The sequence below is a fragment of the Rissa tridactyla genome, chromosome 4 (assembly GCF_028500815.1).
Source record: "Rissa tridactyla isolate bRisTri1 chromosome 4, bRisTri1.patW.cur.20221130, whole genome shotgun sequence".
Lineage (NCBI taxonomy): Eukaryota > Metazoa > Chordata > Aves > Charadriiformes > Laridae > Rissa > Rissa tridactyla.
This window is the reverse complement of record NC_071469.1, coordinates 89,098,598-89,123,479: the sequence shown is the minus strand read 5'-3', so window position 1 is coordinate 89,123,479 and position 24,882 is coordinate 89,098,598. Positions and strand designations below refer to the sequence as shown.

General features: G+C 40.4%; 1 protein-coding gene across 1 annotated transcript in view; it reads left to right on the top strand.

Annotated features, from left to right (window-relative positions):
* LOC128908663 (polycystic kidney disease protein 1-like 2) overlaps window positions 1-24,882 on the top strand; it is a 40,782-nt gene that overhangs the window by 13,260 nt on the left and 2,640 nt on the right. Inside the window, exons 12-40 of the mRNA XM_054199310.1 lie at window positions 146-266; window positions 528-669; window positions 1,165-1,356; window positions 1,564-1,709; window positions 2,169-2,363; window positions 3,219-3,344; window positions 4,744-4,926; window positions 5,987-6,111; window positions 6,924-7,050; window positions 8,232-8,366; window positions 9,016-9,241; window positions 9,650-9,843; window positions 10,261-10,491; window positions 10,717-10,818; window positions 11,028-11,206; window positions 11,554-11,700; window positions 12,216-12,415; window positions 12,563-12,789; window positions 13,289-13,505; window positions 14,205-14,433; window positions 15,200-15,431; window positions 15,880-15,976; window positions 17,360-17,500; window positions 18,199-18,384; window positions 19,248-19,575; window positions 20,084-20,217; window positions 21,117-21,244; window positions 21,754-21,914; window positions 23,595-23,805. Coding sequence (XP_054055285.1) covers window positions 146-266; window positions 528-669; window positions 1,165-1,356; window positions 1,564-1,709; window positions 2,169-2,363; window positions 3,219-3,344; window positions 4,744-4,926; window positions 5,987-6,111; window positions 6,924-7,050; window positions 8,232-8,366; window positions 9,016-9,241; window positions 9,650-9,843; window positions 10,261-10,491; window positions 10,717-10,818; window positions 11,028-11,206; window positions 11,554-11,700; window positions 12,216-12,415; window positions 12,563-12,789; window positions 13,289-13,505; window positions 14,205-14,433; window positions 15,200-15,431; window positions 15,880-15,976; window positions 17,360-17,500; window positions 18,199-18,384; window positions 19,248-19,575; window positions 20,084-20,217; window positions 21,117-21,244; window positions 21,754-21,914; window positions 23,595-23,805 — 5,062 coding nt within the window. The remainder of the gene's footprint in view (window positions 1-145; window positions 267-527; window positions 670-1,164; window positions 1,357-1,563; window positions 1,710-2,168; window positions 2,364-3,218; window positions 3,345-4,743; window positions 4,927-5,986; window positions 6,112-6,923; window positions 7,051-8,231; window positions 8,367-9,015; window positions 9,242-9,649; window positions 9,844-10,260; window positions 10,492-10,716; window positions 10,819-11,027; window positions 11,207-11,553; window positions 11,701-12,215; window positions 12,416-12,562; window positions 12,790-13,288; window positions 13,506-14,204; window positions 14,434-15,199; window positions 15,432-15,879; window positions 15,977-17,359; window positions 17,501-18,198; window positions 18,385-19,247; window positions 19,576-20,083; window positions 20,218-21,116; window positions 21,245-21,753; window positions 21,915-23,594; window positions 23,806-24,882) is intronic.

Sequence of the window (24,882 nt, the reverse complement as noted above, 5' to 3'; positions counted from 1 at the left end):
TTAGCTATTTGTGAGTCATGTGTCACCTGTCTCATACTGCAGGGCTTTTGTAGATTTTCATCAAATGAGAGCAAAACAATCAACAGCAAGGACTATGACATCTCATCCAGTTACTACTTGTAACTACCATCTTAATTCCTTACAGGTGTGAGGCAAACTGCAAGCCAGTGAATGCTAGTGATGATGTTGTTTTGAGTGTCTCTGGACAGAAGGACTCCCAGGCCATATATTATAACTGGTATTTAGATAACACATTCCAAACCAAGGTGAGAGCATCAGCTTTGTCAGAAATACTGTACACACAAAACCAAATATCCATCCTGAGGGAACACCACGTGGCCTCAGAGTGATACTTTGTCAAATGGATGCTTTGGAAATAATAGTGAAGGCCAAGAGAAGAGGGCACCAGGTTTGGGAGGGGTTATAATGAAGGGCACCAAACTACCACCCTGCTCCCGAGAAAGCACAACAGAAATCACAGCAAAGAGCCTCTACTGTCACGTTTTCTTTTCTGTCTGATTTTCCAGTCTACACCCCTCCCTCTAGCCTGTGGCCTGACTGGTTTCCGGCAGAACTCTTTGAATTTGCTTCAAAGCAATGCATCCACGTTGAAAATGAACAGCTCCTTCTTGCAGACACAGGGAGAAGCTTTTCAGATTAAAGTAACAGGTAGGGGCAAGCAGGGTTTTTCAGACTTCTTTGAGATAGTTTCTGCCATCATGACATCACACTGATGTTACACACACATAGCCTGGCTGACAAGTTAAATCATTCCACAAGTTGAAAGCTGTTACTTTGTATGTGGGTTCTTTAAAATAATTAAGAGCTACGTTTGTTCTGGGCTATTGCACAGTAGGACAAATTCAATTATCTTACCCCAAGCTGTTAATAACTTTGTTAAGGCTCATCTGGAAATGAAGTTGTACAAAATACTTCATCAAATAATACAGCTTTGCTGTATAATGCAAACACTGCCATGTCTTTATTAGTTCTTTTCCTCTTCTGGCTTATTCAGTAGCGGGATTTCATTTCTGATTAGGCCCACCCTGATGTTTTTGGTGCCTGAACAAACAGCATCATTGCTAGACTAGGCAAGATTAATGTCTGAAGATCAGTGCTGCTGGGGCACGATTATTGTTGACGTTCTGCTCCTTCCACTCCCAGCAATGACTCAGCATGGCTACGGGGAGGAAACGTACCTTGTCAGCACCGTGCCTCCGCCCGAGATCCCCGCTTGTGCCGTGTCTCCCGAGCAGGGATCAGTGCTCACCATGTTCAGAGTCTCCTGCAGCACTCCTTGCTTGGCAGATTCATGCCAATCCAGGCAGCTCACATACTGCTTCTACCTGAAATCAAGTAAGTCCTGAGGTGAACTGTTTGGCTAAATGCTTCAGCAAGCACTGTTAACTGTTGCTAACAAGAGCAAAAGCACAACCTGCTTCTGCTCTGCAGGGAGACTGAGTCAATCAGGCCAAGGCAGAGCAAGCCCAGGGTCCCCTGTTCCTGGAGAACAGGAGGTGTGTGTGTGGTGTCTGGTAGGTGACCCCCTCTTTCCTGTTTCAGATTCTCTCCTGCACTGTGGCCCCGATCCTGAACTCTTCCCAGTTTATCTTCCACTTGGAGAAAAGGAAAATAACTTCATTTTACATATGACAATTACTGTTAGCAACAACTATGGTGATACAATTCAAACGAATGCTTCAGTGAAGGTACACGGAAGAATTATGTTATTTTAAGATCTCTCACTTGGATACCTAACCTGCAATTCACTTTTGGAGCTTCATCCCATTTTATACTTACTACTTCACTCTGAATGTGCCATAATCACCATTTTCCTATCTAACAGACTGTACGCTCACGGTAGTCAAAAGAATTTTCCATTGTCCTTTCTCTACGATAGAAGCTTAAATGATTTGGCCATTGGGCAGCATAAGCTGTATTTAGTGAGTCTGAAGTTACTCTGTGTAGGCCCCCAAAACTCCTGCTTCTGACCCAGTGCCCCAGTAAGGAGATCCTTATCAGGCCACTAAAAATAAAACTTCAAAAATGGGGAACACAGTTTTCTGTCCCACTCTAGCTAGGCTGTCAATAAGATGATCATGGGAGCTGTTCAAAGATAATTATAACAGTACTAGCAAGGTTAAGAGCATATCTGATTTCTTCATCAGGTTGGACACGAAGATATGACCGATGGGAACCTGACCCTGCAGGCTATCGTATCTGAGAAGGCAAACACCATCCTAAAAGATGGGAACAGCAGCATGAGTCTTTTCCAGCTGTATAAGTCAGTGATATCAGTCCTTAACCAGGAGACCCGAGAGGAAAGCTTTAACATATCTTTACAGAGGGACACGCGAAAAGAGGTCAGGCAGACACTTGTGTTCCTGCCGTACAATGCGATATAATGGACTCTTCGTAGTCTTTGACAGCTCTTAAGTAATAAAAAGCTCATATATCACCACTTGAAATCAATGGAGGTTTCAAGTTTCTAGTATCTTTCTCAGTGTTTGGCACAGGTTTCAACTATTTTTCACTATTTGCCCACATAAATAATTCGTTTTATCATCCATCAGTAAAGAATTTATTCTCAATTGTTATTGCATTAGCTTAAACTAATTTGGATGATCTTTTTAAACTTAAAATCAACCTGATTTTCCACAAACAATTTAAATATTAATAAAATGGCCTCTCCTGCGGGAGAAATATCCTATCTAGTTTTCCCAAAAAGTACTAGATGGCAGGTAATTGTAGTTTGTTCCTTCCAGCTACCAGCTTATGTTTCAGTTACAAGCTTGTATTTGTATAGTGCTTTAAGTGCCTCAGATGAAAAGATCTAGAGAAATGCAATGTACCCTTGAATTATGACTCATTATTTGAGTAACATCAATCATACATTCACTCTGCTTTCTCTGGAAGTGGCATTTATACAGTAATTCACATACATTGTTACAAATTCTCAGAAGTAACTCTCCTTCCTATGAATGGATGTTAAGTGTACAAATTCTCTGTGTTGAGAGGTAACAAAACTCGTGATTATATAGTTACTAAGGCAAGTGGCATTTTGTCAGTAGACCTAATATCAGTTCAAATAATCCTTGTTGTGGAGTCTTACCCTACTGCATAATTTACAGCAAGCCTGGCTGTCAATATACAGCACTACTTGCACAGTCCTAATTAGCATCTTATTCCTTTGCCTAATTATCCCTTTTCATCCCAAGCTCCGAGGGCTGATGCTGACAACTCTCTCTGCTGTTAATGTAACATCAGTGCAAACTGCTCTTAAGATGTCAGAAGTATTGAAAGAAATCACTTACAAGAGTGAAGAGCTGTCTGTCTCAGCACAGGTAAGAAGCAAATAATTTATATCTCCTCACACTAACAGTATAGACTCTACTGCACCCCGCTGACCTTGGAAGAGTTTCAGTGCCTTACACTTATCTGTTCTTTACCCATTTTTTCAACTGTACCAGCATGTGTATTTTGACCAGAAGGGAATACATTTTGCTGTTTAGAGTAAGCGAATTTGGATTCTCAGACATTATCTCAGCAACCACTACAATCCAGGCTATGGCTGTCTGGCCAGTTACATTTTATGATACATCTTTAAGGTGGAAACCTTAACTTTTAGTCAGAGGCATGTTAGGATGTATATTTTATCTTGTATAGCACTTTTAGAATCCTGAAAAAAAGAGCCCATGAGGGTTTTTCTAGAATTGTCCAGATCCATTAGTCCCTGATCATTGCACTGTCACAAAATGCACACAGGCAAGATGCCAGTGAGGCAGGAACACGACAGCACCCTGAGGAGCTGGGCGCAAATGTTCAGATGGGCCTCACAAAGGTATTTCTTGAATTTTATCTGGCAACATGACATTATTAGTAGATGATGCTATTTATGTACAAGGAGTGAGCACATGGGAGGACAGAACAAACTGTCACTGGGGAAGTTTCCCAAATAGGCTGGCAATAAAAAGAGCTGTCCTGATTTCTGATGTATTATACAGTTGCAGCCACACAATGGCTTGGGAGCATTTCAGCAGTGTGTGGTTAACTTTGGCAAGACAAGAACATAGCTCAGATTCAGCACTCGCACTACAGTAAGGCTGCTAAGTGTTTGCAGACTGTGGGAATGGATATGTCCAAGCTTGCAATGAATTTGCTTGGCTTCCTCATCACCCTGGGCTAAAAGCTGGCCAATGCTTTCACAATTACAGAGCAATCACTGGCTACATTCAGGCACAAAATAAAAACTGTAAAACTCATTCTCCTTTGGCATGTAGCACAGCACAAAGCCAAGGGTATTACTTGCTGTTAATCCAATAGGGTTTGTGGAAACTAAGATTGAAATGCACATGCACTTGACAATATGGTGGTATTTTTTGGACATACGACCCAAAGTATAACCTAATTTATTACATTACTGTACATCTAAACTGTATTCTTGCCCAGTGTCTGACAGACAAGCTTCCTTCAGATCTTATTCATCTATTTTATGGATTAAATCTGTAGAAGGAGGCGGCATTTTTTCAGGTCTGAATTACATGTTAGTATACTGTCTAGTATATCATCTTTATTGGCATTTGAAGTATTACCCCAGCACAAATAATTATGGTAAAAACAGCGTTAGCCACAAATACTCCCATGAGATTACTTACATTGCAATATTCAGTAAATGACAAAAGTTTCACTTCTGTCGTTTGTAGTACCACGACATATCACCTTTTCCCCTCGTTTCCCATGCAGGTGGAAGCTAGCAACACTCTAAAAGATGTCAGTGCTTCTTTGCTCACTGTAAACACAGAGGACAGCAGAGATGATCAGAAGTTAAAAGATGCAGCCAACTATCTATTTAACGCAGTGAGCAATGTCCTTAAAGCATCTGTAGAAATCAGAGCTACAAATGCGTCAGTGCCAGAGTCAGAACAGGTAATTTTGGTTTGGTCCAGTTTGTAGTGGACCATGTGTGAACATTTGCTCACTTTGGAAGGTTTTTAAGAGTTCTGCTACCTCTCATATTTTTAAATTGGCATTGCGTGGGGTTCATTATGACATCATGATGGACTTGAATATCAAAGGAAATTTCTCCCCGGTTAGACCTGTTAGACTGTATGGTCTGGTAATGAAGATGACAGAAGCCTCTTAAAATTTATTACATTTAAAGCTGAACAGGACAAAGCACTGAACAACACAGCATCAGTGTGCAACCTCTAATGGATGACAAGCACACAGAGATTTTTTTCAGATTGGATTCTATCCCCTCCTTTTGCCCCATAATTCAAGGAAGCCACAGGTATTCAATATTCATGATTGGCTCCACTGCTTCGAAGCTGGAATCGGCTCTGGTTGCTGCTTACATTTTTTCAGAAAGCCCACTATGATTTTCTATTCAAAATTATGCAACATGTTTATTTTGTCCTGTCCTTTCCTATCTACCTGTGAATTGTCACAGGGTGCACAGTGTGCTTCCTGGGCTGAACATACTTTTAACTTTCATCACTGCAAGGGAGTAGGGCGTGAAATAAATCTAACCTGAGAGAAAAGGTTATGAACTTTTCGAACTTCCCCAGGATAACACACTAATAACACACAATTAATATGTAATTAGATCTTGCTTTTGCAAGTAACTAAAGTGTGCAGCTAAAGGGCACTAATGTACAGAAATGCAGGAATATATTGCATTAAATTGATGTCATGGTTGTAGTGCTTCAAATTTCAATGTGTAGAAGTTATAAATAATAGAATATAAAAGTTAAAGCTGTAAGATATATTTATTTGCTGTCTGCAATTTTTTATTGAGAATTAAAGAAATTGAATTGCTGATTAGAATAACTTTCTCTGAGACTAAGCAGCACATCACCAAGTTTGCCAGGTTTGTAAGACACTGAAAATTAGTATTTGTTCCTAAATGGAAGTAAGGGCAAATAACATGCAACTTAATGATTCTGAGGAGCTTTGTTGCAGGTTTCCTCCTCTAATCCTTTTCCAGAGTTCAGTGTCACAGCAGCTCTTGAATACAGTTGAAAACCTACAGAGTGCCCTTCTGTTCGGGAAAGAACCGGATGACGAACCAACAGTCCTTACCACTCCTTCTGCCACAATGTATATACACAGGTAACAGTGACGGCGTCGCCCGCCTAGGCTCCTGATAGTCAATCAAATTTGCCCCAGATATTCATTACATTGTCCTTAAATGGTACTGCCCCACTAAATATTGCGGCATAATGACAACTTCAACAGCGCAACGAGGCTGTCATTACTAACTGCAGTAAGAACAGCTTGGACTCCAATCAGCTTCAATAAAGCCACCTTAGAAATTCTCATGCTGTGTCTTCTTTGACCAACAGAGAATTTACTACGATTTCCTGGATGAGGCAGTAGCTGCTTACCTTTGAAAACTCAGGCCATGCCAGTTAGGGCTTTTTTTTTCTTTTCCAAGTTGCCAATAATGACACGTTATATAGAATTGTAACCAGCTCGGCAGATGCAAATATCATCATGAGGAGCCTGACGAGCATTCTCCATTTCCTATAATCATCCCTAAAGTGTTCCCTGAGAGCCTGGTTTTCATCCACATTTAACTATGCATTCAAATCAAGAGCATGTTCACACAGAAACCAGGTACGTCTTTCACATAAGTACCCCTAGTTGGGTACAACTTCCTATCCAGGTACACCAATTCCACCCCTTTTTGATGATTCTATGGTAGCGTTATGTGGAGTACTATGGCAGGGACAGACAATGTACACAGTATTTACTGGTGGAGTTAGAAATAGTTTTCCAGCTAAGTTATACTCATGAAGCGAAAAAGCTTTTTCTCTAGATATAAAGTCCATGCTATTGATGTTTTTTTCCGGTTTTGTTTTTTCTTTTTTCTTTTTCGCTCTTTTATTCTGTTTTGCTTGCGTTCAACCCTAACTGGACAGATTACAAACAGAAAACATGGATGGCACATCCATTAATATCTCCAGTTCCAGCTCTGCCAGCTTTACTCTCCCACCTGCTTCCTCTCTCAGTGTTTCAGGAGCTGATGATGAAACAGTGGATATAAGGGCAAGTAAACAGTTTTGGGTTTTTTTTATGACTCAATCTGGTATACAACTTACATTCTTGGTCCAGTTGTTTTAGAATCCTTTCTCTTCTTACAATGAATACACAAGTACATAAGTCACCCCTCCTATCATGCCAAGAAAAAAATTTGAAATATTTTTGGTCAAAGAAGCCTTCACTTATAGTAATTTTTTGAGGCTGGTTCAGCAAGCTAAGGAGGACTAAAAGCTTAAATTCCCCATCCCATCATCCCCTCACATACACTCCTGATTCATACTTGCATGGCTAGAGAAGGCAATGGAATGAATCAATACCTATAAATCTATTTGCCGTTTGTTTACATCTAATGCTCTGAGGAGGATGCAACAGCTTAGAGTCCATATCACCATTAAAACTAACCTGCAGTAGTCCTGTTTCATCCCAGCTAGAAATAAATGAGTTTGAGGCACCCAGATCCTGCAGGAGACAAAAGGTGTGTGAATAATTGATCATAGCACATCCCTCATCTGAATTAGGATATGGTGGTTTTTCTCTCAGATCAACAGATTGCATGTTATTGTCTTATTTTTATAATAATTTTTCTAAAGGCTTCTCTAGTTGAGAATTTCACCCTCTCAGGAAATCCCTACAACACCTGCAAAACATGTATTTTTTTTTTTTATTGTGTCTTTTCCAGCTCTGCTAAAAAATGTCCAGAGCCCGCTGAAACCAGTCAAAACACATCCATTGTCTTAACTGAGTGTTAGGAAAGGCTCCTGAATCCTTTCATTGGACTAACGACTCTGACATACTCTCTGTGCATTGCTATCATAGTAGAATTAGACTTCTGTTCCTAATTGCAAGACGGGTGCCACAGCCTAGCATTGGTGGAGTTGCTCTGCAAGAGGCTTAGGCAATTGCATTTTGGTACCTGGTGCCTAAAAAGCAAAAGTGCTACAATTAATTGAAAGCAATATACATTGTTCTACACATATCACATTTCAGAATCAAAATCACTTTCAATGTTTGGTTTTGGCCTTCCTTAGAGATAAGGTAGCTTCTTATTTAAATCTGGATGCAGACTTCTTTAAAGTTGAGGACTGTTTGGGTCTGAGATCAAGCTTTATCTACTCAGCAATTTAGAGTGTGAATATAATAAAATATTACCAATAGCTCAAAGTTGTTTGTTAATGTCTTGCTAATAGATGGTGAGCTTTGCCGTGAATCCCTTTTTCTCCAGTGACACCAGTTTTGACATCAGTGGAACAGTGGGAGGTCTAAGTCTTACTGGTCTGGATGGCTTGATTATACCAGTCAGCAATCTCAAAGAAAACATTGAGGTAAACCCACTATTTCCTATCCCTCTCCCTCTTTTCCCTTTTTTCCTTTCTCAGTTTACAAACCATCATTTTTGCTATCTTCTGTGAAATGACTGCAAATGGTGGTAGTGTTCATTACAGTGTATAATGGGATCATGGTGTCTGCATTTGTGATGGAGGGAACAAATATTTATGTCTTTTCTTTAAAAAGAAATATCTTACTCTTCATTTAAATGGATGTGAGAATGCTAATGGTTGTGGAAAATGACTCCAGATTACAGTCATCCCAAAACACAGTGCAATGCCCGATTTCATCATCCAGCAACTATACATTCATATTACTACTGCTTGGGCTTCCTAGCCCAGGTATTAGCTGACATCTAAATCATTCGTATGCACTTCCTGCAGCCAGTGTTTCACTTATCATCTCAGCTCTTTGTTCAGAAATGCACAATAGACTTTGTGATGAGTCTACGTAGTTTCAAATGAACTTTTCAGAGGTTAGCTGACAGTATCAAGAAAATTACTTTGAGGCCAATATTTTTTGCTGGCCATGCTTTCCCTATTTTATGAAAAAAGATTATCTGCTGTGTGGCTGTATTTTGCTTATAGATAATAGAAGCAAGAGGCTTTGCTGTATTTAAAGCTATGTCTTTCTATTTAAAAACAGGTAATATTACCACAGCCTTCAGCAGCTCAGGAAGATAAGATTCTGTTGAATCTGGGCAATTTTAGCACTTTTCAAGTCAATGTTACCTCAGAAAACACATCTATAGTGATCCACGTCGAATCTGAACGTGACATTCCACTAATACTCTACTTAGGGTACAGTTATCATCCAAATGAAACCAACTACGATATGAAAAATCATCTGTTCTGTAAGAAAACTACTGGAGGTAAGCCAACTTGTTAGTGACCCATGAACTTGTGCATTCTGGGTTTATGTAACCAGAACAGTTTCACCACTCATAGCCAGTTAAGGGCACTCCATATGGGGAGAGCTCAGCCACAACTTTACCGCACACGCACATACTTGCAGAATGGGCCTTGGCCATGAGTTCAGACATCTAACTGGAAAGAAACCTCTCATAGGAGTTTCAAGTTGTCATGCTTCAGGGTTCCAATTTCTAGTATACAGCGTTCACTAACGGGAGCAAAGAGTGGGATGCTTTGAACTATGAGCTGCTAAGAAGTATTTCATACCTGTTTCTTCAGTTTGCTTCTTTGATTATATGCAATACAGCTGCATAGTTCTGAATTAGCATTTCTATATATACATTGAAACTAAAATATTTATGTTCAAGGTGAGACAAACACCTGGGTTCTTAGCCCAGAAGAACTCATTTTTGGAGAGGGAACCTACTATTTCATGGTTTTACAAGACATGGGAATGGACTCCACAGTCTATGACAGGCTAACTATAGCTGTCACTTGCTTCGCATCCCGCTGTGTATTTTGGGACGAGCACCAGGGGAAGTGGAACAGCTATGGCTGTCATGTAAGTAGAGAGAAACAAAACAATATTTATATTATATATTTCAACAACCATCTTGTAGTGAAATGATAGGATTGAACTCACACCATAAAATAAGACCATTCTGAGATGTTTTAGCAAACTGAAGAAGTTTACTCATACCAGACTAAACTTCAAATGACATTTCCATTTCAATTTCTTGGCATGGGCTTCTATATAAGAAGAAATTAAACCATTCTGACACGGCTGTGTTATATTACAATGCCTGTTTCTGGCTAGACATCAGAATTAATACTCCTTATTGGAACTTGAAGAATTCTTTTCTGTATAGCAGCTCTTCACACTAACTTAACAATCTCAGCACTGTGTTTTCATTTGCTTGGTGAGTTACCTAATACTTTGAAGCCAAATGTTTTACCAGGAAATTTTTCTGGTTTTCAGGTAGGACCAAAAACAAATCCTAAAAGCACACAGTGCCTCTGCAACCACCTGACCTTCTTTGGGAGCTCCTTCTTTGTAATACCCAATGCCATAGATGTTAGCAGAACTGCACAGCTATTTGGTACATTTGTGGACAACCCCGTGGTGGTGACAACTGTAGGATGCATCTTTCTGATATATGTGCTTGTAGTTATTTGGGCTCGAAGGAAAGACATCCAGGATGATGCCAAAGTAAGTCTTCAGCTAATAAAGACTGAATGTATTTAGACCAATACCCGCTTTGCCTACCTTTTTTTAATAGAAAGTCTTCAACCAAACCTATTCCTTTCCCTGTAACTCTCTGTTTACTGGGAAGCATACGCATTGTTCACAAGGTGACAAATCCCTATCCACAGCTTTAAGGAATCCATACTTACAGAACAGCTAACACACTGCTTGTATTGTGTCACTCTGCAGGTGAGAATCACAGTACTGGAAGACAATGACCCCTTTGCTCAGTACCGTTATCTTGTGACAGTTTTTACAGGACACCGCCGCGGGGCAGCCACAACCTCCAAGGTATCAATGGCACCGTGCGGTAAGACAGTTTACGTTTAGAGAACTGGATGAATAATGGAGTACCTGAGGCTATTAAACAAGACAACTCAAATGCAATGTCTAAGCCAGAAAGTCCTTAGATTTGATGAAAGCAGGAAGAGTATGCCAGAGGAATAATCATACACAGGATCAAGATGTGCAAGTCTTCATTTTGCCATTTTATTCTCCAGGTGACTCTCACCCTCTATGGACTGGAAGGAGAGAGTGAGCCACACCATCTAACTGATCCTGATACACCAGTCTTTGAACGTGGAGGAGTGGACGTTTTCCTGCTCTGTACCTTCTTCCCTCTTGGGGAACTGCAGAGTATTAGATTGTGGCATGATAATTCAGGGGACAGTCCATCCTGGTAAGTGGAGATCTGGAGACCCTTAGAAGTAAAGATCCACAAATATTTTTTATTATGATAACAGTTTTCCTTTTCTAGCACTTGAAAATTATCCTTTCTACAGTTTTAGAAATGAAAGCAGTGTTAGTTTCTCGTTTTGCAGATGAACAGATCAAATTATAATCTAAAGTGCAGGACCAGAGTGCTTCCCATATCCTGTGTTCAGTACAGGATGGCATGTGTTCTGTGCCTGACACTTTAGACACGACCCAAGAAGCCAAAGGCCAGAGTTTGTCATCCATAGTCCTGTCGAGTCCTGAATTTCATACCACTCAGTTATATGTGTGCCCTGTATGTTTTTCCAACAGGTATGTGAATCGAGTATTGGTCCATGATCTGGCATGGGATCAGAAATGGTACTTCCTCTGTAACTCTTGGCTAGCTGTTGATATTGGAGAATGTGTCCTGGATAAAGTATTCCCAGTAGCTACAGAACAGGACATGAAGCAGTTCAGGTACCTTACGTTTGATGGACTTTTTTACTCTTGGTAGCAATCAGTTTAGGAAGGCAAGTATGCAAAAAAGATCAAACCCCTAGACAAAAATGAAAACGAGGGAGGTCCTTCCAGTGCCCTCAAAGGGATCCGAACAGGGAAAAGAGGAAGGATGGTTAAGTAAATCTTATCGTTATCCTAATAGTAATACCACACTGGAAATATTGGTGTTAAAGAACAATAGCCTGACAAGACCTACAGAAACCCAAGCATCTTCTCTTATGTGTCATTTCCCTAAGAATTTACATAGAAACTGCTCATGATTAGCTTTCCCTCCATGGTGTTGCCAGAAGAAAAGGCCAAAAGTAGCTATGACCCTTCCATGCAAATCAAGCCATGATGTTTGGTAATTTCTCATAGTTGTTATTTCTTCTGACAGTGCCTAGAAGCATGAACAGGTCAGAACTCTTAACTACAGTGTTATTTTTCCCTCCCCTTTCTAAGCATCTACTTGATTTCCCTCTCCTCCTTCCCAGCAATTTGTTTTTCATTAAGACCTCCAAGGGTTTCCAGGACGGGCACATCTGGTACTCGGTTTTCAGCCGCTCCCCACGAAGCTCCTTCACACGAGCCCAGCGTGTGTCATGCTGCTTCTCACTGCTTCTCTGCACCATGCTGACAAGCATCATGTTCTGGGGAGTGCCAAAGGACCCAGCCGAGCAGAAAATGGATTTGGGTAACAATCCTTACTGTTGCTTGGGCAGGGAAATAGACAGACAGAATCTAGAAGCAGGACAGTTGAACAAATGGCCTTTTTCTCAAGAGAGAGATCTGATCGTTCCTGGGGTTATTTTTACTCCTCCCCTCTGTTTGATCTTGGCAGGTAAGATCGAGTTCACATGGCAGGAAGTGATGATTGGCATTGAGAGCTCCCTCCTCATGTTCCCCATCAACCTGCTCATTGTGCAGATCTTCAGGAACACACGATCCCGGCCAGCCACGGAGGGAAGAGAGAAGAAGCCAGGAAAGAATGGCCGAGTTTCCCCAAGCCTACCTCCCACCCCACAGGTCACCCAGGTTGTCTCACTCACTCCAGAGGCTGTGATAAAGGCAAGTCCCTGTGGGTGCTCCCCAGCGAGTCCTGCACTGCCCTCTGCTGCCATGCACTACCCGACATCCCCGGTTTAACCGCAGAAATCTTCCCTGTCAGATGCCCTTCAGCTTGTGTTAAGCAAAAAGCCAATTATGCACTGGTGCACAGCACTCATTTACCCATCTACATGTGATCCTCGACTTCATTAAGATCTGCCTATTTACAGCTCAGCCCTTGCACAATTATTACATGCAACCAAAATCACTGCGTTCAGGAGGTAAAGCACACATTAAGCAAGACAGTGAAGATAAAAGGTATCATAGACCCTGTCTTTCTCAGCTAAGATCTTCAGGCAGGAAATCTGCCTGTCCCATCCAGCACTGCAGGGTACGCTATCCTTGTCCATTCTCGAGATTTTAGCAATTGGTGCAGCTCCCAGCCAGTGGTGCCTTCAGATCACATCAGCTTAAGTCACTACAGCCAGAGTCACTGCTGTGTCACTGCTGTCTTTTCTAGGATATAAGAAGAATTGCCAACTCACTCTTTAAAGCCCTGAAGAGTCCATCTCTCACTTCAGTATCAGATCTTGGAAAATCAACTAACATTAACACCCTATTGGCATTGGTTGAGGACATCATCTGCCAGCAGAACAGAGCTGGGCAAGAGTTTTATGATGAAAGCAAAAAGAAGGATGACCCTATAATTGTCACATTAGGTGCTATGGATATACAAGGTAAACAACACAATGTGACATGCCTACTGAAACCTTCGTAGTGAAAATTACGGTAACACTGGATGTGATGACCCAAGCTCTGCTTACATTCTGACTCAAAGGCAATTACAGAATCACAGAATAGTTGAGGTTGGAAGGGATCTACCAGCTACCAGCCTGGCTTGGGGGCAGGATCAGTACTAACGGCATAAAGACTCACAACTATCAGTTATTTCACAGTCTTTTTGTCCTGTCCTTTTTTTCTTCTTAGCCTTGTGCTGTTGTTACTTTCAGTCTGACTCTTAACTTAGGCATTTGTTTATTTTCAATTAAACAATAATATATGAGTAAACAATCCCACTGATTTCACTAAGACTTGCATTTGGCTTTTCCAATAAGCGTACCAAGCTACTAATTGCACAGGTAAACTATGAACAAATTAGCACTTGATCTTATCTGACTTCTCTATTAAGGTTTTAGGACCTCTGTCTTACTAAGTTTCCTCCTGGCAACAGATCAGCCCATTCCAGCAGAAAAGCATTAAAGCTCTAGCACTAAAGTTGCTTTTATATGTCCCTTCCAATGTTACTCTTCACTTTGTCACATTCATAAGCTTGAGCTCCAGTTCTGCTAACCTTTGCATTGAACAGTATTTTAATCTAGGGATAACTAGGATGATTTTCTTTTTAAAAAAAAAAATAAATAATTCTTTACCTGCAGAAAAAACAAGAAGCCCAACTCCAGAGAAGGGAATGTATGAGCGACTGAAATACAGTGATTACAATCGCTGCTTGTACCTGCAACTCCAGCATGTCGAGATGGAGTTGGAATTACTGGGGCCCCATAAATTTCAGATGCCTCAGAGTTACACACAAGCTGTTCGTCAGGTTCAGCACATGAAGAACCTCCTGGAGAACCGGATCTGCTCATCAGCATCCAGCAGTGAGAGGTAACCTAGTTCTCATCTCGTTCTCAGTATAAGTAAATTCAGGTCGCGAATTCAAAACCGGTCAGGATGACGGAGCCCAAACAATTACTGCTTAATATGTGCGAGATAATCATTATTACAGTTGTAGAAACATGTTTTACTATTATAGTATTGTAGGAGCAACAAAGAAATTTCAATGCACTGCGAACTGCACACCAAAGCAATAATGCTAGATCATCGTTCTGTCATTTTTGTCTCCAAAATTGAATGTTACAATACAATGTCACATGATAGTAACGGGCTGGGATAATCATTGAGCTCCAAAGTCTCAGGTGTCTCTTAAAATGTATGGATGAAGAAAAATTAATAAGCAGACGAAAATATTTCAGTGAAATCTGATAATTAAGTTGGAGGTATTGAAAACAATACCACTAATTATCTCTCTGGCCTTTATAGGGATCACAAGAGATGTATCCAGCAGCTAAAATGCATTTATTGTTTTATTTGTCAATATTTCTACTGGAGGTTCAATTACGCATGAACTGAGGAACAAATAAACCCATCATATTTGTTTTGATTTTAGCTGATCTCTGCACATACTTTTGCTCACTGTACTTTTTGCTATCCATATATTCTATACAACTGCATTAGTTAAAGAAATTTAGAATATTTTCAATGAGATTTTAACTCATAAGATGTTGCCTATCCCCACTGGACCCAAAGACTGTGATTTTGGCTTCTGTTCCACTGCAGACTGATTTTTTTTCTGTTCCGGTTGACTCTCAAGGTGGTCCCTTACTCCAAGCTTCTCTGGTGATGGCAAGAAAACTTATTCTTCCAAAGGGCTGCCCTGGTGGTTTGTGTTCATTGCCTGGTTCCTTGTTGCAGCCACCAGCGGTGTATCTGGGTTCTTTACCATGCTCTATGGGCTGCATTACGGCAAGGAGAACTCCATCAAGTGGCTGATCTCCATGGCCATCTCCTTCTTGGAAAGTCTTTTCATCACACAGCCCTTAAAGGTGAGATCCTCAGAAATACAACCACTGGCCAATAGGAACTCATTCTACTATCATTTCACGAAGACAATGTAATGTCTTCTAAAGAACCACAGGATTTAACATGTAAAATGAGAAGTCTTAAAACAAGAACTAGCAGGTGGTTTACAGAGTTCTGTTGTCTTTGGCTGACATTAACTCCATTAGTTTCATCTCCCTTGTTTTGTCAGAGTTTAATGGGTGGTGAGGTTTCTGACCAGGGAAGATGTGTCATAAGGCAAAATCAGTTTAGCTGGATGGACCCCAGAACTGTGCATTCTTCTCTTGTTTATGAGCTTCAGCTGCATGAGTTCAACAAAGCCAAAGCACACTTGTTTTCCTGCAGTGCCTGGATCCAAAGGGATCCAGGTCAAAGCCTGAGATTCTTTTTGTGAAATAGGCATATGGTGAGTCTATAGCTAATTCTTTCCAGGTCCTGGGATTTGCTGCTTTTTTTGCTCTGGTTCTGAAGAAGGTGGAACATGAGGATGAAGAAAATACAGCTATCGATGGGCCTTTATCTGCACCAGGTAACTGCCTGTAAAGTGAGAAATTACTAAAGGAAGTAAGTGAAGTGTTCTCCAAGCTTTTGGAGTGCTTTACGCACAAATATGTGACTCAGCTCAACTGAGAACTTCACTGGTTATCTTTATATACCTGAATATTAGCTGACAAGGTTAGCAGAAATCACTAAAGTCACAGGTGCTGTAACTATGCGCCTACCCATTAGCGCTCCCAAGATTGAGGCAGAAGTGGAAACAAACCTAAATAACTGATTTTGTGCCAGCTGGAGAAACTATAAAGACCACCATATGTTTAGGTTGGACAAATCTTGTGGAACACTTAATGAAAGAGACCACAAGGTCAAAAAGATACGAGAGAAGTAGTTTTGGATCAAAAGAATAATACCTCCTTGTTTATCTTTTTACCACTGCAAATATATATACGTGCACGATCTCCCCTAGCCCTGTTGTAAGATTGCCCCTGTTACTGGAGGACCTACCTGCTGCCAGAATACTGATATTTGGCTCTTTCCTTCCCTCCATCCCTGGCTTGCCTACGTCCAGAAAAAAGAAGTATTCTCCTATATTGATACATTCTATTCTTGATCTAGCGATCAAGACTTGTACAAGTGGATAGTCAATGACTTTTCAGTCTGTCAACATTCAAGGAACATCTAGAAAAGAAAATAATAAAATGTGGCAAACTGAATGAAGCCATTATAATCAAAATTAATGAATCAGCACTATTAGTATGCAGTAACCATGCTTAAATAAGAAAAATCAGATATACAAGGAAATTTGTTTTAGCTCTATGCAGACATCTCAGTATTCACGGCATGGCTTGCAACAAAACCTGTAACTATTCCACAACCCAGTGAAAATAAACGCGCAGTCCAAAATGCACTCTTCATCTAGATTGGTAGATCTTTATCTGACAAGCATATCTAAAACTCTCTCTCAAGGAAATTTCCCACCTCCTTTAAGTCTTTTATGAAAGTTCTCCATTTACATACTTTTCCACGACCACAATTACCTGTATTACTCCCATAAACCAAACAGCGCCTTCTGCAATCACAGTCATGTCTAAAAAATGCTGACACCAGCAGACAGGAGTCCTAGGGCACAGCAGGGAATCCTGATCTACAATTTCCTCCCTGATCAGCCTCAGGCTCTGAATACATCACCTTCTGAGATGTTCAGCCTAGAGAGAGACACCTGGGCATAAACATAACACAGTGTGCTTGTAAGCTCCTTTCCTCCCCACTGTTTGCCTTACTATGCTAATTGTTTAAATCACATCCTAAGGGAAAGCATTAAATAGAACTGCTTCCTTATAATATCCAAAGAAACAAAAAGTAAGACATAGACAATCTGTTAACTAATTCCAGGGTTTACTGCTGTCACTCACAGGTGATTCAAATCCTCTCTTTGGAGCCCGAAGGGACAGTAGAAGCAACATTTACCAGCCACCTCCTGCAGCTGACGTGGAGAAGATGAAAATCAGCTGCATGAAGGAGCAGAAAGCATTTGCCCTCATCAGAGAAATCTTGGGTATTATCCATATCTAGATTATCATGTTTTATTCAGCAGTATTTATCATTATTTTTACATCAGTGAAAATATCATTCTCTTAGGTGAAAGAGTTTTGGCTTTAGCTTTCTGCCAGCCATTATGGTGTAGAGACAGGCTATTCAGTTGCAATTGAAAGGAGGTAGTAATGTTAGCTGGAGACAGAAGTCTGGTGAAGGCTTGATTTTATGGTAAAGAAACACATTACAGACACATGAGAGGTTTAAGAAAAGTTAGAAAGGGTAGAAGGAGGAGGTCTACAGGTAAATGAAGTGGAAATCAAAAGAGCACATGGAGGCCATCTTTCTAAAAGCAGATAGTATCTATAGATAATGATTTATACCCCAGTTTTATTTCCTCTAAAAACAATGGAAAAAATTACCTCAACTTCACTTGGAACAAAGTTAGACTACTCACTTTATTTCGAGCTGTCATTACTATTAGTGTTCAGGTTTCCCACTTATTTTCCTTGACTGCTACTCATATTCCAAATATGATGTACTTAAACTGCAGCATGTTGAAGTAGCTTGTGCAAATTCATTAGCACTGGTCAGTCAGAGTCTACCAAACATCTCCTTAACCTAGTAAGTGATGACAGCAGTAATCATTCATGCAATCTATTTTGAACAGTAGTGCTAATTCTGAGCTCACATATGCTGTCTTTCTTGGTTTTTTTCCAGCCTATCTGGGATTTTTATGGATGCTGTTACTGGTTGCCTATGGGCAGAGAGATCCCAATTCCTACTACTTAAACAAACACATTGAGAACAGCTTTACAGATGGATTCCATGATGTCTACAGTTATCAGGATTTTTTCACATGGGCAAACACTACCTTAGTCAAAAATCTGTATGGATCATATAAAGGTGCAGAGTCCCATTGTTTCACTTCAGCTTGCCAGATTCTGAAACATTATCTTTTCTACATATCCCTAACTTGCACATGCATATTTGACTGGAGAAAGAGACTGTGAGTGTATAAGGCTAGTATGGATTCTTATAATATGAATACTAGTGGATAAGAAAAACCCTACAGCTTGACCCCAAGTTTGATATGTCCTGATATCTTCCTTATATTTAATATAACCCAAAAGTTCTGCACTATAATGTTACATTTTTCACATTTTACATTACTTATTCCAGATATTCAGATATATGCCTCAGTTTTACATGAGTTTCTTTCCATAATTCAAAAAAGAATGGCAGACAGGTGGCACTACAAAGCTTTTCCTCAAAAGAGCTCTGTTTGCATCATGACTTAGGTCAATGTGAAGGCTAATTATGCAATATCACCGCATTTCTATCTAGCCATATCCAGTAATAAATATGACCCATTTTCCAGCTCACATTTAAGAGTAAATGTGGAAATACATTAGCAAAGTTGTTCATTGGACATGACAGGAACTGACCAGCTGTGGCCAAATGAACACTGTATACGGCTACTCTGCTGAGTGACACGAAGCAAGTCACTTTTCTCCTCCAGGCCTCAGTTTCCTTCTGTATAAAATACAGATAGTGATACTGAACTCTGTTATCTACGGATGTTATCTAAGAACCCAGTTCAAATCAACACAAGGGCTTAATTTTCATTACTGTTTTGCTTACAGTGTTTTTTAGAAAAGAATCTATAGCAAAATGTTAATGCATCAGTGAATCATAAATGAAACGAGGAAATATTATTAGTAGTTCTGTCATATTACCAGTGCTGCTCTTTTCCATCTCCTGTTTAGGATTCATTACAGATGGCAATTCCAAGCTGGTGGGTAGTGCTCGAATTCGCCAAGTAAGAGTGAAAGGAGACACTTGCCCTGTTTCTTCCAAACTCCAGCATGTGATTCAGGAATGCCATGCTCCATACTCCCTACAAGCAGAAGATATATCAGATTATGGGGAACGCTGGAATGCTTCAGTCTTTGACAACTCCTCTGACCTGAGCTCAGCATGGCAGTATCAGAGTCAGTCCAAACTGAGAGGGCACCCCACCTGGGGCAAACTGGCCATCTACAGGGGAGGGGGATACACAATTCACCTGGGAACTGATCCTAAGAATGCCTCCAGGTACCACTTGTATTCTTGTAAATTATTAGTGTATCTGCTGTAGCATCAAGATGCTCTTTCCTCTACTCTATTTAAGATTAATTTCAGATTGCATCCTGAGGTTTCCTGCTGTGCATTGTGATGAATATTGTAGATATTACTGCGGGGACATCATTGTAGTTTATGTTCCTGTCATATTGCTCCATGATAGGTAACAACCAGGGTCCAAAATTAGAACCCTTTTCTCCTAACCTATACGAGGTAAATGATCAGATACCTGAGGCACCTCAGGTTTAGTACTGGACAGTATCCGGTACCTGCTTCTTCACAGAAGCCAAAAAGAAGCTTACGACCCAGACTAATAGTACAAATATCCCCTATACCCAGACTTAACAGACCAGATGTCCTCTTGAACATCTTACCTCTGGTTTACTCTTTCTCTATGATAATATCCAAACACTCCTATCCTCCATATTATACTGTCTCTTTCCTGTATGGGTTAGATCACTGGCTATACATTTTTTGGCAGAATTCTCCAGTACCTTTTCAACAACGTCTGGCTAGACACCTTCACAAGAGCAGTGTTTGTTGAATTTACAGTCTACAATGCCAATGTGAACCTGTTCTGCATTATAAGCCTGATGTTTGAAACCAATGCTTTAGGTAAGAACCTTTTTTAAGTTACACATTTCTGAAGACAGCAAGCAATGCACCTACAGAGTGCAGATTTAAATGCTGTCAGTGTTTACCTAGTTCTTTATTCAGTAAACAGAAGTGTTTTAATAAATCTAATAATAACAGAATCAATGCAAAATTTATAAACCATTTAGGGGAAATGTAGCATCACTGTAATACAGACCATAATGGAATATCTTATGTTTGCTTATGCTGTGGTCATCTGCTGATGAAGAAAACATGGTACTGAAACTTAATCTCCGGAATTTACACAACAGGAACAAGAAAAATGATGTATCCTAATCATTTCAGCTAATCCATACAGTATTAAGACAGAAGTACGAATAACAGGCTGTCTTTTTTGTTCCAGAAGACTTCTAATATATAGCCATGTAATCCTACAACACATAATCCGGATACAGCAAAGAAAATAGTGAAACTAGATTCTGTTTTGAAGGCCACGGAAAAACATTTAATTTGAGCAGTAGCCTCCCTCAGGTCTTGTCCCAGTATTGGAAAATGCCCAAATCAGATAACAAAACTAAGCTCATTTTCTTTTTAGAATGAGATTCAGATTTACATCTCCAGGTCCTTCTGCTACATTTCTGCATTTGTAGTCCAATCCAAACTCAGCCCTGCTGGGATTAATATCATACTATCATACAAAAGAGTACTAGCACTCTAAAAGTGCCTGAAATTTGAGGAAAATTTCAAAGAACAGTTATAAGGCTATTCCCATAACCAAGTCTAAATCTTAGTCTGATGGTTGTATTCAGTCTCATATTGATGTGAATGCGAGTATGGAAGTCTTACTGGTGAACTAAATTGTTTGAATGAAAACAAAAAAATGTAATTATTAGAGCACTGAGGTGAACATTGTTTTTTAGGGGCCTTCTTCACAAGCACAGAGCTGCAAAGTGTCCGGCTTTACACATACACCAGCAGTCTCCACATTTTTGTGGTTGCAGCAGAAGTAATTTATTTCCTCTTTATTGTGTACTACATGATAGTACAGGTAAGACCCAATGGAAAGTTCAGCTGACAGCACCTCCTTGTGTCTGGTTTTGATTTCACTTGCAAAAACTTTAGGCTGCCCAGCGAAGTGGCTGAGTCGCCATCCCTGGAGGTATTTAAAAGATGAATAGCCGTGGTGCTTAGGGACAAGGTTCAGTGGTGGGTTTGGCAGCGTTAGGTTAACGGCAGGACTTGATGATCTTAAAGGTCCAACCTAAATGATCTCATGATTCTATGATTCTATGACACTACTTGATTTCAGTAGTGCTGCTGCTGACTTGCACCAATGGTAGATTGATCAGATACTGTATTTGTATTAAATAATAGGAAGGCAACACTTTATTTGGCTGGAATGCTTCTTTTGAGAAAGATAATGAGAAATTAGTGTAAGATGCAGTTTTAGTGATGTGCAGTAGTCTTCTTTATTGCAGAGAGGATAGCCCTAATCTTTAGAGGTATATTGTATGATAGAGTCACGAGACTGAAACAGTAAAATTCCTCTTTTCACAGGGAAAACTGATGAAGACTCTGAGATGGAGATACTTCCACAGCAAGTGGAATCTCCTGGAGACGGCCATTATATTGATTAGCTGGAGCGCCCTGTCAGTGTTTGTGAAGCGGACAATCCTTGGGACCCGAGACATCAGCTACTACCAGGAACACAAAGAGGAGTAAGTACTAATGCTAGTTAGCGCACCCTTTCTTGGTGCTACTTATGCAGAAACAAATCTATTTTTCCTCTTCCCAGACATTAGCATGTCTGTGCTAGATAATGCTACCCTATATGACTATATTCATGAAGCATGTACATACTTCAGAGCTTAGATGTGTGTTGGCAATAGGATTTTCTTCTGATACTGCTATAATAAAATCCAGCAGACTTGAGCACCAAGTTCCCCAGCCTAGCTGCTACTTCCCTATCTGCATCACCTTATTCTGAATCAACAAGCCTTTCTGCTACAGCACATCCATCCATAATCTGCCTCATTCTTTCTTGTTAAAAGCCATGGGTTAGAGGACAATAATGGCTTATTTAATACAGAATGGAAAATGAGAACATCTGTTAAAAAACAGTCACACAGGAAAGAGGTGATACAATCACAGGATAATTTAGGAAGAAAAGGACCTCTGGATGTCTCTGTTTGACCCCCTGGTGTGGTGTTAGATCAGGTTGCTCTGGGCCTTGTTTGGTTGAATTTTGAGTATCTTGGAGGACAGAGGTTCCACAGCCTCCCTGGATCCCTGTTCCAGTGCTGAACCACTCTCATTGGGCGGGGATGGGGAGGAGAGGTTTTTTTGACATCCAGATGGAATTCCTCTTGCTGCAACTTGTGGCTGTTGTCTCTTGTCCTTTCATTGTGCACCTCCAGGAAGCATCTTACTACGTCCTCTCTATAATCACCAACTAGGTAGTTGGAGACAGCAATTAGAGGCCTCCTTAGCTTTCTTTTCTCCAGGCTGAACAAATCCAGCTCCCACATCCTTCTCTTGTATCCTGTACCCCGACTCCCAACTATCTCAGCAGCCCTCCACTGGACTCCATGTCCTCTTTGCACTGAGGAGCCCGAAACTGGGCTCAGTATTCCAGATGCAGCCTCGCAAGTGCTGAATGAGAGAAAGAACAAACACTTCCTTTAACCTGACAGCTACATTCTTGATAATACAGCATGCATATTTCATATAGGCGTATGTCATGTGCTATATTAGCATACACAATTTATAAAAGCTTTTTGTGGTCAACTCTGTTGTAAACAAAATTTTAAGTACAAATAACATGCAACCTTTGTGAAGGGTAAATATAAGTATTACCAAGCTTTTTTTTAGCTAACATTGAGATTTGACTTGCCTCAGTCAGAGATCACAGTTCTGACCTCCAATCTTTTACTTCGTTCCTTTCGGTACCCTCTCACCCAACTTGTTGGAAATTAGCTAATCCTGTCACAGCCACTGCACCCTGCTAGCTGCACAGCACCAGTCACCCTCACCTTCTCAACTACACGTGCGCAGAGGAACCTGTCTTCCTTTCCAAGGGCCAGGATTTGATAGTAAGTTTGCACTAGCTGCCTTTAAACTGTGACTTGCTAAAAATGAGCAACATTTGGGCTACAGCCTGGACCTTCTCTCAGCTTTAGCTAATGCTGTTAAAAAAACCTCTGCCGTGTACAACTGAGCTTTTTGTGGGCACACAGCAGGAAGTACAGATGGGAACATTCAAGCAAGAACTCAAGTTAGCTCTCCACTGAAAACAAGGACAGAGTGACTGGCTTTTCCAGCATACTCATTTATGCACTTCACAAGCTTCTGTGTACACGGTCTATTGCATCTTTTCTTTTTTTTTTTTCTCCTAACAGCTGTGTAAGCTTTAATGAAACAGCAAGGGCTGATGCAGTTCTTGGCTACCTGATTGCATTCCTAGTGCTTCTCTCCACAGTGAAACTGTGGCATCTCCTGAGGCTCAACCCTAAACTAAACATGATCACTTCAACTCTAAGGAGGGCATGGGGTGATATCTCTGGATTCATCACTGTTATTGCAGTCATGTTCCTCGCCTATTCCATCGCTGTGAGTAACACTGTGGTTTCTGTTGTCTTCAGTCTGCATCCAGGTACTGTCAGGTTCGATGAATTATTTCTGAATGCTGAAAGCAATGCAGCTTTGAAATATAAAACTGAATAGAGCTGCCTAGCTAAATCTTAGGTTAGCAGCTTGGAGCCCAGTTCTTCAGTATAAGTGAAAACAGAAGTTAAAATATCCACTTGTTTATTCTTTGCAAACTGAAACATACTGCAAAAATCAAACACTGAGATGAAAAAATAGATTCTATGTGTGTAATAGGTGTGACAAAGAACAAAGTACAGGAAAAATAATTTCCTGGATAAAGCTTAAATTGGGGAGAGTGCAGCAAGTGCCATTTTCTGTTTGGCTAGTTTTTAAGTGGGAAATAATTACTTTTCTGCCTATTATAGGAATACTTATGCAAATAAAATGGTATTTTCATTCTAATGAGATTGAAGAATTATTGGACTGCAACTATTTATGTATATTTATTGTTTTAGCTGAAAAGTTTTGTGTAAACCTTCTGGGAGAAAGTGGGAAATTCAGCACATCTCAATTGCAAAATCACTGAAGAAGTGAAACCATCTGAGCCAAATCCAAACCGTCCTGTAAAGGGCAGTCCTGTGACAAACGGGACCTGCTGCAGTCTCACACTGCCTGATTTCACGTTTCTCATCTCTCCCTCCAGCACTGGCACTCTAGCAACTGAGTTTGTGGACACAAACTTAACAGGTAAAATAAGTGATCAGATCAGTTCCATGACCCAGCCTGTTGTCACATCATGCAAGCAATGGAGCTGTGAAATAAAGAGGCAGAGGGGTGGAGAAAAAAGTGAGACTGCAGCAGCCCCCATTTAAATCAGACACAGTAGGCCCACAGGATATAAATGAAGAAAACAGCACCTTGATTACTGAGGGCAAACAAGTAGGTTGCCTATTTGGAAGGATCTGTGCACTAAAAGGCCATTGTTTGTGACTATGATTCATTTGGTCATTATTCAGGGATAAATCTGCTCCTTGGAGGTGGGTTAAATTACTTTCATGATTTTGTCATGTATTTGCAGATTTTTTACATATCTAGTGC